We start from the raw sequence: 12,357 nt of genomic DNA, 5'->3' as shown, positions 1-12,357 counted from the left end.
CCTCCAGTCTCTCTCTCTCCCTCTCTCCCTCTCCCAACCCCAGCCTCTCTCTCTCTTCCCCCCCCCCAGTCTCTCTCTCTCTTCCCCCAGTCTCTCGCTCTCTTTCACTGTCCGGTCTCTCTCTCTCCACCCTCCCCGCCCCGTCTCTCCCCCGCACCCCCAGTCTCTCTCCCTCTCCCCAGTCTCTCTCTCTCCCCCCAGTCAATCTTGCTCTCTCTCCCCCAGACTCTCTCCCCCCCAACTTCACCCCCAGTTTCTCTCTCTCTCCCCCCCAGTCACTATCTCTCTCTCCCCCTACCCTATTCTCTCTCCACCCCAGTCTCTCCCCACCGTCTCTCTCTCTCTCTCTCTCCTCCTACCCACTCTCTCTCTCCCCCAGTTCTCTCTCTCGCTCTCCATTCTCCCAGTATCTCCCTCTCTCTCTCTCCCCAAGTCTCTCTCTCTATCTCTCCTCCCCAGTCTCACTCTCTCCCTAGTCTCTCTCTCTCAGCCCCCCAGTCTCTCCCCCACATTCTCTCTCCCTCCGCCCCCCCCAGTCTCTCTCCCTCTCTCCCAGTCTCTCTCTCCCCCCCACAGTCTCTGTCTCTCTCCCTCGCACCCCCCCAGTCTCTCTCTCTTTCTCTCTTCCCCCAGTGTCTCTCTCTCTCTCACTCTCTCTCCCCCAGACTCTCTTTCCCCCAGTCTCTCTCCCCGAGTCTCTCTCTCTCTCTCTCTCTCCCTCTCTCCCCAGTCTCTCTCTCCCTCTACACCAGTTTATCTCTCTCTCTCTCACTCTGCCCCAGTCTCTCCCTCTCTCCCCACCCCCCACCAGTCTCTCTCTCTCTCTCCCCAAGTCTCTCTCTCTCTCAGCACCCCCAGTTTCTTCCCCACCACCCCATTCTCTCTCTCACCCCTCTCTCTCTCCCCCAACAGTCTCTCTCCCCCCCCAATCTCCCCCCCCCCCCGCAGTCGCTCTCTCCTTCTCTACCCCCTCAGTCTCTCTCTCTCTTTCTCTCTCCCACCAGTGCCTCTCTCTCTCCCAGTCTCTCCCACTCCCAGTCTCTCTTGCTCTTTCTCCCCCAGTCTCTCTCCCCCACCTGACTCTCTCTCCACCACCCCCAGTCTATCTCTCCCTCCAGTCTCTCTCCCCCCTCCCCAGTCTCTCCCTCCCTCCAGTTTCTCTTCCCCCCCAGTCTCTCTCGCCGCACCCCCCCCCCCAACAGTTTCTCCCCTCCAAGTCTCTCTCTCTCTCTCACTCCCCTCAGTCTCTCTCTCTCTAGCTCTCTCCCCCACAGTCTCACCCTCTCTCTCTCTCTCCCCGCAAGTCTCTCTATCTGCCCCCCCCCCGTCATTCTCTCTCTCTCTCTCCCCAGTCTCTCTCTCCCTCTCTCTCTCTCTCTCTAGCCCCCACCCCCCCACCACAGTCTCTCTTGCTCTCTAGTCTCCTTCTCTCAGCCCTCCAGTCTCATCCCCCGCCCCCCACACTCTCTCTCACTCTTCCTCCCACAGCCTCTCTAACTCTCTCTCTCCCCTCTTTCTCTCCCCGCCCCCAGTCTCTATCTCTCTCTTTCTCTCGCCCCCCCAATCACTCTCCCTCTCTCTCCCAGTCTCTCCCATCCCCAGTCTCTCTTGCTCACTCTCCCCCAGTCTCTCTCCCCCCCAGTCTCTCTCTCCACCCCCCAGTCTCTCTCTCCCTCCAGTCTCTCTTCCCCCCAGTCTCTCTCTCTCTCGCTCCCCTCAGTCTCTCTCTCCCTCTCTCTCTCTCCCCCGCAGTCTCTCCCTCTCTCTCTCTCTCCGCAAGTCGCTCTCTCTCCCTCTCCCCCATTCCCCCGTCTCTCTCTCTCTCTTTCCTATCCCTCCCCAGTCTCTCTCTCTCTATCCTCAGTATCTTTCTTTCCCCAGTCTCTCTCTCTCCCCCCGCCACCTCCATCTCTCCCCTGCCAATGGAATCTCCCTCTCTCTCTCTACCCAGTCTCTCTCTCTCCCCGCCCCACCCAGTCTCTCTCGCTCTCTCTCCCCAGTCTCTCTCTCTATCCCCCATCTCGCTCTCCCCCCCGCCCAGTCTCTCCCACTCTTCCCCCATCCTCCAGTCTCTCTTTCTCTCCGTCTCTCCCTCTCCCACCCCCAGCTTCTCTCTCTCTCTCCCCCCCAGTCTCTCTCTCTCTCTCCCCCCAGTCTCTCTCTATCTTTCTCTGTCCTGTCTCTCTCTCCACCCTCCCCGCCCCGTCTCTCCCCCGTACCCCCAGTCTCTCTCCCTCTCCCCAGTCTCTCTCTCTCTCCCCCCAGTCAATCTTGCTCTCTCTCCCCCAGACTCTCTCCCCCCCAACCCCACCCCCAGTTTTTCTCTCTCTCTCCCCCCCCAGTCACTATCTCTCTCTCTCCCCCTCCCCCATTCTCTCTCCACCCCAGTCTCTCCCACCCCCGTCTCTCTCTCTCTCTCTCTCCTCCCCCCCACCACTCTCTCTCTCCCCCAGTTCTCTCTCTCGCTCTCCACTCTCCTAGTATCTCCCTCTCTCTCTCCCAAAGTATAGGCGAGAGGCCTATAAAGGCCAGCGGGAGTCGAGCAGTTCGAGCAGTCAGTCGAGGAGGCGGGAGCTCGGAGCAGCGCGAGTCCGGGGTCGGCGAGAGGCGTACCGGTGCAGCTACAGGGAGAAGGCAAAGATACAAAGGTGACGTCACAGCCTAGGGGGTAAGTGATTGGCTGGTGATTGGTGAGTAGTTTTTCTTTTTCTTCTTATATTGGTCAGTAACTTTTAACATTGTTATTACCAGTTTAAGTGTATCTAAGGGTTAAGACATGGCAGGAGAGCTCGGTCGGGTGTTATGCTCCTCCTGTACCATGTGGGAACTCAGGGACACTTCCGGTGTCCCAGACGACTACGTGTGCGGGAAGTGTGTCCACCTCCGGCTCCTGACGGTCCGCGTTACGGAATTGGAGCTGAGGGTGGATTTACTCTGGAGCATCCACGATGCTGAGAATGACGTGAGTATCACGTGTAGTGAGTTGGTCTTACCGCAGGGAAAGGGTCCACAGCCAGATAGGGAATGGAAGACCAGCAGGAAGAGTAGTGCAAGGAAGGTAGTGCAGGGATCCCCTGTGGTCATCCCCCTGCAAAACAGATACACCGCTTTGGGTACTGTTGAGGGGAATGACTCATCAGGGGAGGGCAGCAGCAGCCAAGTTCATGGCACCGTGGCTGGCTCTGCTGCACAGGTGGGCAAGAAAAAGAGTGGGAGAGCGATAGTGATAGGGGATTCAATTGTGAGGGGAATAGATAGGCGTTTCTGCGGCCGCAACCGAGACTCCAGGATGGTATGTTGCCTCCCTGGTGCAAGGGTCAAGGATGTCTCGGAGCGGGTGCAGGACATTCTGAAAAGGGAGGGAGAACAGCCAGTTGTCGTGGTGCACATTGGTACCAACGACATAGGTAAAAAAAGGGATGAGGTCCTACGAAACGAATTTAAGGAGCTAGGAGCTAAATTAAAAAGTAGGACCTCAAAAGTAGTAATCTCGGAATTGCTACCAGTGCCACGTGATAGTCAGAGTAGGAATCGCAGGATAGCGCCGATGAATACGTGGCTTGAGCAGTGGTGCAGCAGGGAGGGATTCAAATTCCTGGGGCATTGGGACCGGTTCTGGGGGAGGTGGGACCAGTACAAACCGGACGGTCTGCACCTGGGCAGGACCGGAACCAATGTCCTAGGGGGAGTGTTTGCTAGTGCTGTTGGGGAGGATTTAAAATAATATGGCAGGGGGATGGGAACCAATGCAGGGAGACAGAGGGAAACAAAAAGGAGACAAAAGCAAAAGACAGAAAGGAGATGAGGAAAAGTGGAGGGCAGAGAAACCCAAGGCAAAGAACAAAAAGGGCCACTGTACAGCAAAATTCTAAAAGGACAAAGGGTGTTAATAAAACAAGCCTGAAGGCTTTGTGTCTTAATGCAAGGAGTATCCGCAATAAGGTGGATGAATTAATTGTGCAAATAGATGTTAACAAATATGATGTGATTGGGATTACGGAGACGTGGCTCCAGGATGATCAGGGCTGGGAACTCAACATTCAGGGGTATTCAACATTCAGGAAGGATAGAATAAAAGGAAAAGGAGGTGGGGTAGCATTGCTGGTTAAAGAGGAGATTAATGCAATAGTTAGGAAAGACAGTAGCTTGGATGATGTGGAATCTATATGGGTAGAGCTGCAGAACACCAAAGGGCAAAAAACGTTAGTAGGAGTTGTGTACAGACCTCCAAACAGTAATAGGGATGTTGGGGAGGGCATCAAACAGGAAATTAGGGGTGCATGCAATAAAGGTGTAGCAGTTATAATGGGTGACTTTAATATGCACATAGATTGGGCTAGCCAAACTGGAAGCAATACAGTGGAGGAGGATTTCCTGGAGTGCATAAGGGATGGTTTTCTAGACCAATATGTTGAGGAACCAACTAGGGGGGAGGCCATCTTAGACTGGGTGTTGTGTAATGAGAGAGGATTAATTAGCAATCTCATTGTGCGAGGCCCCTTGGGGAAGAGTGACCATAATATGGTGGAATTCTGCATTAGGATGGAGAATGAAACAGTAATTTCAGAGACCATGGTCCAGAACTTAAAGAAGGGTAACTTTGAAGGTATGAGGCGTGAATTGGCTAGGATAGATTGGCGAATGATACTTAGGAGGTTGACTGTGGATGGGCAATGGCAGACATTTAGAGACCGCATGGATGAATTACAACAATTGTACATTCCTGTCTGGCGTAAAAATAAAAAAGGGAAGGTGGCTCAACCGTGGCTATCAAGGGAAATCAGGGATAGTATTAAAGCCAAGGAAGTGGCATACAAATTGGCCAGAAATAGCAGCGAACCTGGGGACTGGGAGAAATTTAGAACTCAGCAGAGGAGGACAAAGGGTTTGATTAGGGCAGGGAAAATGGAGTACGAGAAGAAGCTTGCAGGGAACATTAAGGCGGATTGCAAAAGTTTCTATAGGTATGTAAAGAGAAAAAGGTTGGTGAAGACAAACGTAGGTCCCCTGCAGTCAGAATCAGGGGAAGTCATAACGGGGAACAAAGAAATGGCAGACCAATTGAACAAGTACTTTGGTTCGGTATTACTAAGGAGGATACAAACAACCTTCCGGATATAAAAGGGGTCAGAGGGTCTAGTAAGGAGGGGGAACTGAGGGAAATCTTTATTAGTCGGGAAATTGTGTTGGGGAAATTGATGGGATTGAAGGCCGATAAATCCCCAGGGCCTGATGGACTGCATCCTAGAGTACTTAAGGAGGTGGCCTTGGAAATAGCGGATGCATTGACAGTCATTTTCCAACATTCCATTGACTCTGGATCAGTTCCTATGGAGTGGAGGGTAGCCAATGTAACCCCACTTTTTAAAAAAGGAGGGAGAGAGAAAACAGGGAATTATAGACCGGTCAGCCTGACCTCAGTAGTGGGTAAAATGATGGAATCAATTATTAAGGATGTCATAGCAGTGCATCTGGAAAATGGTGACATGATAGGTCCAAGTCAGCATGGATTTGTGAAAGGGAAATCATGCTTGACAAATCTTCTGGAATTTTTTGAGGATGTTTCCAGTAAAGTGGACAAAGGAGAACCAGTTGATGTGGTATATTTGGACTTTCAGAAGGCTTTCGACAAGGTCCCACACAAGAGATTAATGTGCAAAGTTAAAGCACATGGGATTGGGGGTAGTGTGCTGACGTGGATTGAGAACTGGTTGTCAGACAGGAAGCAAAGAGTAGGAGTAAACGGGTACTTTTCAGAATGGCAGGCAGTGACTAGTGGAGTGCCGCAAGGTTCTGTGCTGGGGCCCCAGCTGTTTACATTGTACATTAATGATTTAGACGAGGGGATTAAATGCAGTATCTCCAAATTTGCGGATGATACTAAGTTGGGTGGCAGTGTGAGCTGCGAGGAGGATGCTATTAGGCTGCAGAGTGACTTGGATAGGTTAGGTGAGTGGGCAAATGCATGGCAGATGAAGTATAATGTGGATAAATGTGAGGTTATCCACTTTGGTGGTAAAAACAGAGAGACAGACTATTATCTGAATGGTGACAGATTAGGAAAAGGGAAGGTGCAACGAGACCTGGGTGTCATGGTACATCAGTCATTGAAGGTTAGCATGCAGGTACAGCAGGCGGTTAAGAAAGCAAATGGCATGTTGGCCTTCATAGCGAGGGGATTTGAATACAGGGGCAGGGAGGTGTTGCTACAGTTGTACAGGGCCTTGGTGAGGCCACACCTGGAGTATTGTGTACAGTTTTGGTCTCCTAACTTGAGGAAGGACATTCTTGCTATTGAGGGAGTGCAGCGAAGGTTCACCAGACTGATTCCCGGGATGGCGGGACTGACCTATCAAGAAAGATTGGATCAACTGGGCTTGTATTCACTGGAGTTCAGAAGAATGAGAGGGGACCTCATAGAAACGTTTAAAATTCTGACGGGTTTAGACAGGTTAGATGCAGAAAGAATGTTCCCAATGTTGGGGAAGTCCAGAACCAGGGGTCACAGTCTGAGGATAAGGGGTAAGCCATTTAGGACCGAGATGAGGAGAAACTTCTTCACCCAGAGAGTGGTGAACCTGTGGAATTCTCTACCACAGAAAGTAGTTGAGGCCAATTCACTAAATATATTCAAAAGGGAGTTAGATGAAGTCCTTACTACTCGGGGGATCAAGGGTTATGGCGAGAAAGCAGGAAGGGGGTACTGAAGTTTCATGTTCAGCCATGAACTCATTGAATGGCGGTGCAGGCTAGAAGGGCTGAATGGCCTGCTCCTGCACCTATTTTCTAAGTTTCTATGTTTCTCTCTCTATCTCTCCTCCCCAGTCTCACTCTCTCCCTAGTCTCTCTCACTCTCCCCCAGTCTCTACCTCTCTCCCCACCGCACACCCCCCCACCAGTCTCTCTCTCTCACTCTCTCTCCCCAAGTCTCTCTCTCTCTCAGCCCCTCCAGGCTCTTCCCCGCCCCCCCATTCTCTCTGTCACCCCTCTCTCTCTCCCCCACCAGTCTCTCTCCCCCCCAGTCTCTCCCCCCCCCCCCGCAGTCTCTCTCTCCTTCTCTACCTCCCTCAGTCTCTCTCTCTTTTTCTCTCCCACCAGTGCCTTTCTCTCTCCCAGCCTCTCCCACCCCCAGTCTCTCTTGTTCTCTCTCCCCTAGTCTCTCTCCCCCCACCAGTCTCTTTCTCCACCACCCCCAGTCCGTCTCTCCCTCCAGTCTCTCTCCCCTCTCCCCAGTCTTTCCCTCCCTCCAGTCTCTCTTCCCACCCGTCTCTCTCGCTCCCCCAGTCTCTCTCCCCCAGTCTCTCTCTCTCTCTCTCGCTCCCCTCAGTCTCTCTCTCTCTCCCTATCTCGCTCCCCCGCAGTTTCACCCTCTCTCTCTCTCCGCAACTCTCGCTCTCTCCCCCCTCCCCCCGTCTCTCTCGCTCTCTCTCTCCCCAGTCTCTCTCTCTCTCCCCGGTCTCTCTCTCTCCCCCTTCCCCACCCCTGTCTCTCTCTCTCTCTCTGTCTCTCTCTCTCTCCCTAGTCTCTCTCTCTTCCCAGTCTCTCTCTCTCCCCCCTCCCCTCCCCTCTCCCACCTCCCCCACTCTCTCTCGCTCTATCTCCCAGTCTCTCTCTCTCTCCTCTCTCTGCCCAGTCTCTCTCTCTCTCACACAGTCACTCTCTCTCTTCCCCAATCTTTCTCTCTCGCTCCCAGTCTCTCTCTCTCTCTCTCTCGCTCCCCACAGTCTCTCCCTCTCTCTCTCTCCCCCAGTCTCTCTCTCTGCCCCAGTCTCTCTTTCTCTCTCCACCAGTCTCTCTCTTCCCCCCAATCTCTCTCTCACTCTCTCCCGTCTCTCTCTCTCACGCTCTTTCCCCCCAGTCTCTCTCCCCCCTCCCCATCTCTTTCTCTCTCCACCCCAGTCTCTCCACTGCTCAACCAGTCTCTCTCTCTTTCTCCCCAGTCTCTCTCTCTCTCCCCCAGTCCCACTCTCCACCAGACACTCTCTCTCCCCCAGTCTCTCACTCTCTCCCCATTCTCTGTCTCTCTCTCTCTCTTCCCAGTCTCTCTCTCTCTCTCTCTCTCTCCCCAGTCTCTCTCTTTCTCTCGCTCCCATCCCCAGTCTCTCACTCTCTCTCTCTCTCTCTCATCCAGTCTCTCTCTGTCTGTCTCTCTCTCTCTCCCAGTCTCTCTCTCTCTCTCTCCCCCAGTCTCTCTCTCCCCCAGTCTCTCTCTCCCTCTTTCTCTCCCCAGTCTCTCTCTCCCTCTACCCCAGTCTCTCGCTCCCTTTACCCCAATCTCTCTCACTGTCTCTCCCTTCTCTTCCCCACCAGTCTCTCCCTCTCTCTCTCTCTGTGCCCAGTCTCTCCCTCCACCTCCCCCCCCATCTCTCTCTCTCGCCACCCCCCGTCTCTCTCTCTCCCCAGTCTCTCTAGCTCTCCTCCTCCCAGTCTCTCTCTCTCTCTCACCCCAGTCTTTCTCTCTCCCCCACCCCCACAGTCTCTCCCACCCCCCAGTCTCTCTCTCTCTCTCTCGCCCAGTCTCTCTCTCTCTCCTCCCCAGTCTATCTCTCTCTCCCCCCACTCTCGCTCGCTCTCCCCCCCAGTCTCTCTCTCTCTCTCTCTCCCCCCTCAGTCTCTCTCTCTCTCTCTCTCCCTCAGTCTCTCTCTCTCTCGCTACCCCCGTGTCTCTCTCTCTCTCTCCACCCCCCCAGTCTCTCTCTATCTCCCCCCCAGTCTCTCTCTCCCCCCAGTCTCTCTCTCTCTCGCTCCCCCCGTGTCTCTCTCTCTCTCCACCCCCCCTCCCAGTCTCTCTCACTTTCTCTCTCTCTCCCTCAGTCTCTCTCTCTCCCCCCAGTCTCTCTCTCTCTCTCCCCCCCCACCAGTCTCTCCCTCTCTCTCCCCCAGTTTCACTCTCGCCCCCCCCAGTCTCTCTCTCTCCCACTCCCCCTCCCCTTGCTCCCAGTCTCTCTCTCTCTCACCCCAGTCTCTCTCTCTCTCTATCTCATCCCAGCCTCTTGCATCCCCCAGTCTCTCCCACCCAGTCTCTCTACCCCCCATCTCTCTCTCTTCCCCCCCCTGTTTCTCTCCCCACCCCCCCCCCAGTCTCTCTCCCCTCCAGTCTCTCTCTCCCTCCCCCAGTCTCTTCCCCCCCCCCAGTCTCCCCCACACCCCCAGTCTCTCCCCCACACCCCCAGTCTTTCTCTCCCCTCCAGTCTCTTTCTCCCACCTCCCAGTCTCTCCCCCACACACCCAGTCTTTCTCCCCTCCAGTCTCTTTCTCCCACCCTCCAGTCTCTCCCCCGCCCCCCCCCCCAGTCTCTCTCCCGCCCCCAGTCTCTCTCTCTCACCTCCGAGTAGACATAAAGCGGTAGAACGAGGACGGCGAGCAGGAGGTCGGAGGCGGCGAGGCTGACGATGAAGAAGTTGGTTGTGGTGCGGAGCGGTTTCTCGGTGTAGACACTGAGACAGACCAGAAGGTTCCCGGCCGTGATGAGGAGGATGAGCAGGGTCCCGAGCACCAGCGCCGGGAAATCGTATCCAGAGGGCCGGGGGCCGGGCTCCGACCCATTGCCGCTCAGATTGTTCATGTTTGCGGCCCCCGGGACCAGGAGCAGTCGCTGCCCTGCGCTCCCCTCCCCTCCCACCCCCGGACACACACTGGGGTCCCAGCGGGAGGAGCGCCGGGACCCGACCCCCAAGCCCAGCCCAGAGACCCCCAGAGACTCAACCTAGGACCCCAGACCCAACCCTCTAACCAAATATTCCCCCAGACCCAGCCCGCGAAACCAAAGACTCCAGATCCAGCCCTCTAACCCAAAGACCCCAGACCCAGCCCTCTAACCCAAAGATTCCCCCAGACCCAGCCCGCGAAACCAAAGACTCCAGATCCAGCCCTCTAACCCAAAGACCCCAGACCCAGCCCTCTAACCCAAAGATTCCCCCAGACCCAGCCCTCGAAACCAAAGACTCCAGACCCAGCCCTCTAACCCAAAGACCCCCAGACCCAGCCCTCTAACCCAAAGACCCCCAGACCCAGCTCGCTAACCCATAGACCCCAGCCCCAGCCCTCTAACCCAAAGACCCCCAGACCCAGCCCTCTAACCCAAAAACCCCCAGACCCAGCCCTCTAACCCAAAGACCCCCAGACCCAGCCCTCTAACCCAAAGACCCCAGACCCAGCCCTCTAACCCAAAGACCCCCAGACCCAACCCTCTAACCCAAAGACCCTTAGACCCAATAGACCCAACCCTCTAACCCAAAGACCCCCAGACCCAACCCTCTAACCCAAAGACCCCAGACCCAACCCTCTAATCGAGGATCTCCAGACCCCCAAAGCCCCCAGACCCCCCGGACGCAGCCCTTTACCGCAGTCTAGCTCCGATCTGCAGCACGATGCCGTGCCGAGTTACCGGTGGCTGTGGAGAGGAGCCGGGACTCCGGGATCGCCTTCTTCTCCCCACCAGGACTGGTCGAGCTCAGCTCCTGGCACCGCTCCGTGTCTCCCACCGCCGTCCCACTGAGCGGCAGCGCCGACTCCTCTCACCGGCTCAAATCCAGCTCCGGCTTACCGCCGCCCAGCCCCGCACCCGGCACTGAGCGAGATAGTGTACTGTGTCTACACATAATATATATATACCGTCAAGGTGTGTGTGTGTATATATATAATATACTTGTGTCTATATATATATAAAATATATGTCTATATATAATGTGTGTGTATAATATATATATTTGTATGAATATATATATATATATATAATAGATGAATATGTGTGTGTCTATATCCTCTTATGTGAATGTAAAAGATCCCGCTGCACTTTTTGGAAGAGCAGGGGAGTTATCCCTGGTGTTCTGACCAATATTTATCCCTCAATCAACATAACAAAAACAGATTATTGGGTCAGTATCGCATTGCTGTTTGTGGGACCTTGCTGTGCACATTGGCTGCTGCGTTTCCCACATTACAACCGTGACTACACTCCAAAAGTACTTCATTGTCCGTAAAGCGCTTTGGGATGTCCGGTGGTCTGAAAGGCACTATACAAATGCACATTTTTCTTTTAAGGCTATGACTATAAACTTTAAACGTTTGTGAGTGAGTAGCTCCATAAGAACTTCAGAAATAGGAGCAGGAGTAGGCCATTTGGCCCCTTCAGCCTGCTCCAGCCATTTAAAGGATCATGGCTGATCCGATCCTGGACTCAGGTGCACTTCCCCACAGCTATTCATCATCATAGGCAGTCCCTCGGAATCGAGGAAGACTTGCTTCCACTCCTGAAGTGAGTTCTTTGGTGGCTGAACAGTCCAATACGAGAACCACAGTCCCTGCCACAGGTGGGACAGATAGTCGTTGAGGGAAAGGGTGGGTGGGACTGGTTTGCCGCAGGCTCCTTCCGCTGCCTGCACGTGATTTCTGCATGCTCTCGGAGATGAGACTCGAGGAGCTCAACGCCCTCTCGGGTGCACTTCCTCCACTTAGCCCAAGGGCTCCCAGGTGTCAGTGGGGATGTCGCACTTTATCAGGGAGGCTTTGAGGGTGTCCTTGCAGCGTTTCCGCTGCTCACCTTTGGCTCGTTTGCCGTGAAGGAGTTCCGAGTAGAGCGCTTACCTTGGGAGTCTCGTGTCTGGCATGCGAACTATGTGGCCTGCCCAGTGGAGCTGATCGAGTGTGGTCAGTGCTTCAATGCTGGGGATGTTGGCCTGAATGAGGAAGCTGATGTTGGTGTGCCTGTCCTTCGAGGGGATTTGTAGAATCTTGTGGAGACTTCGTTGGTGATATTTCTCCAGCAACTTGAGGTGTCTACTGTACATGGTCCATGTCTCTGAGCCATACAGGAGGGCAGGTATTACTACAGCCCTGTAGACCATGAGCTTGGTGGCAGTTTTGAGGGCCAGCTCTTCAAACACTCTTTTCCTCAGGCGGCCGAAGGCTGCACTGGCGCACTGGAGGCGGTGTTGGATCTCGTCGTTGATGCCTTCTCTTGTTAATAGGAGACTCCCTAGGTATGGGAAGTGGTCCACGGTGTCCAGGGCCGCGCCATGGATCTTGATGACTGGAAGGCAGTGCTGTGCGGTGAGGACAGGCTGGTGGAGGACATTTGTCTTACGGATGTTTAGCGTAAGGCCCATGCTTTCGTACGCCTCAGTAAATACGTCGACTATGTCCTAGAGTGCAGCCTCTGTATGTGCGCAGAGGCAGGCATCGTCCGCGTACTTGTAGCTCAACGACAGAGGATGGGGTGGTCTTGGATCTGGCCTGGAGACGAAGGTTGAACAGGTTCCCATTTGGTTCTGTACTTTAGTTCCACTCCAGCGGGGAGCTTGTTGACTGTGAGGTGGAGCATGGTGGCGAGAAAGATTGAGAAGAGGGTTTGGGGCG

General features: G+C 54.4%; 1 protein-coding gene across 1 annotated transcript in view; it reads right to left on the bottom strand.

Moving 5' to 3' along the window:
* Positions 1–9,577, bottom strand: part of drd4b (dopamine receptor D4b) — a 168,145-nt gene extending 158,568 nt beyond the window's left edge. Inside the window, exon 1 of the mRNA XM_070898579.1 lies at positions 9,326–9,577. Coding sequence (XP_070754680.1) covers positions 9,326–9,565 — 240 coding nt within the window. The 5' untranslated portion in view covers positions 9,566–9,577. The remainder of the gene's footprint in view (positions 1–9,325) is intronic.
* Between the last annotated feature and the right edge of the window lie 2,780 nt (positions 9,578–12,357).

The sequence above is a fragment of the Pristiophorus japonicus genome, chromosome 14 (genome assembly GCF_044704955.1).
Source record: "Pristiophorus japonicus isolate sPriJap1 chromosome 14, sPriJap1.hap1, whole genome shotgun sequence".
Lineage (NCBI taxonomy): Eukaryota > Metazoa > Chordata > Chondrichthyes > Pristiophoridae > Pristiophorus > Pristiophorus japonicus.
The sequence above is the reverse complement of the archived record's forward strand: the minus strand, read 5'-3'. Positions and strand labels throughout refer to the sequence as shown.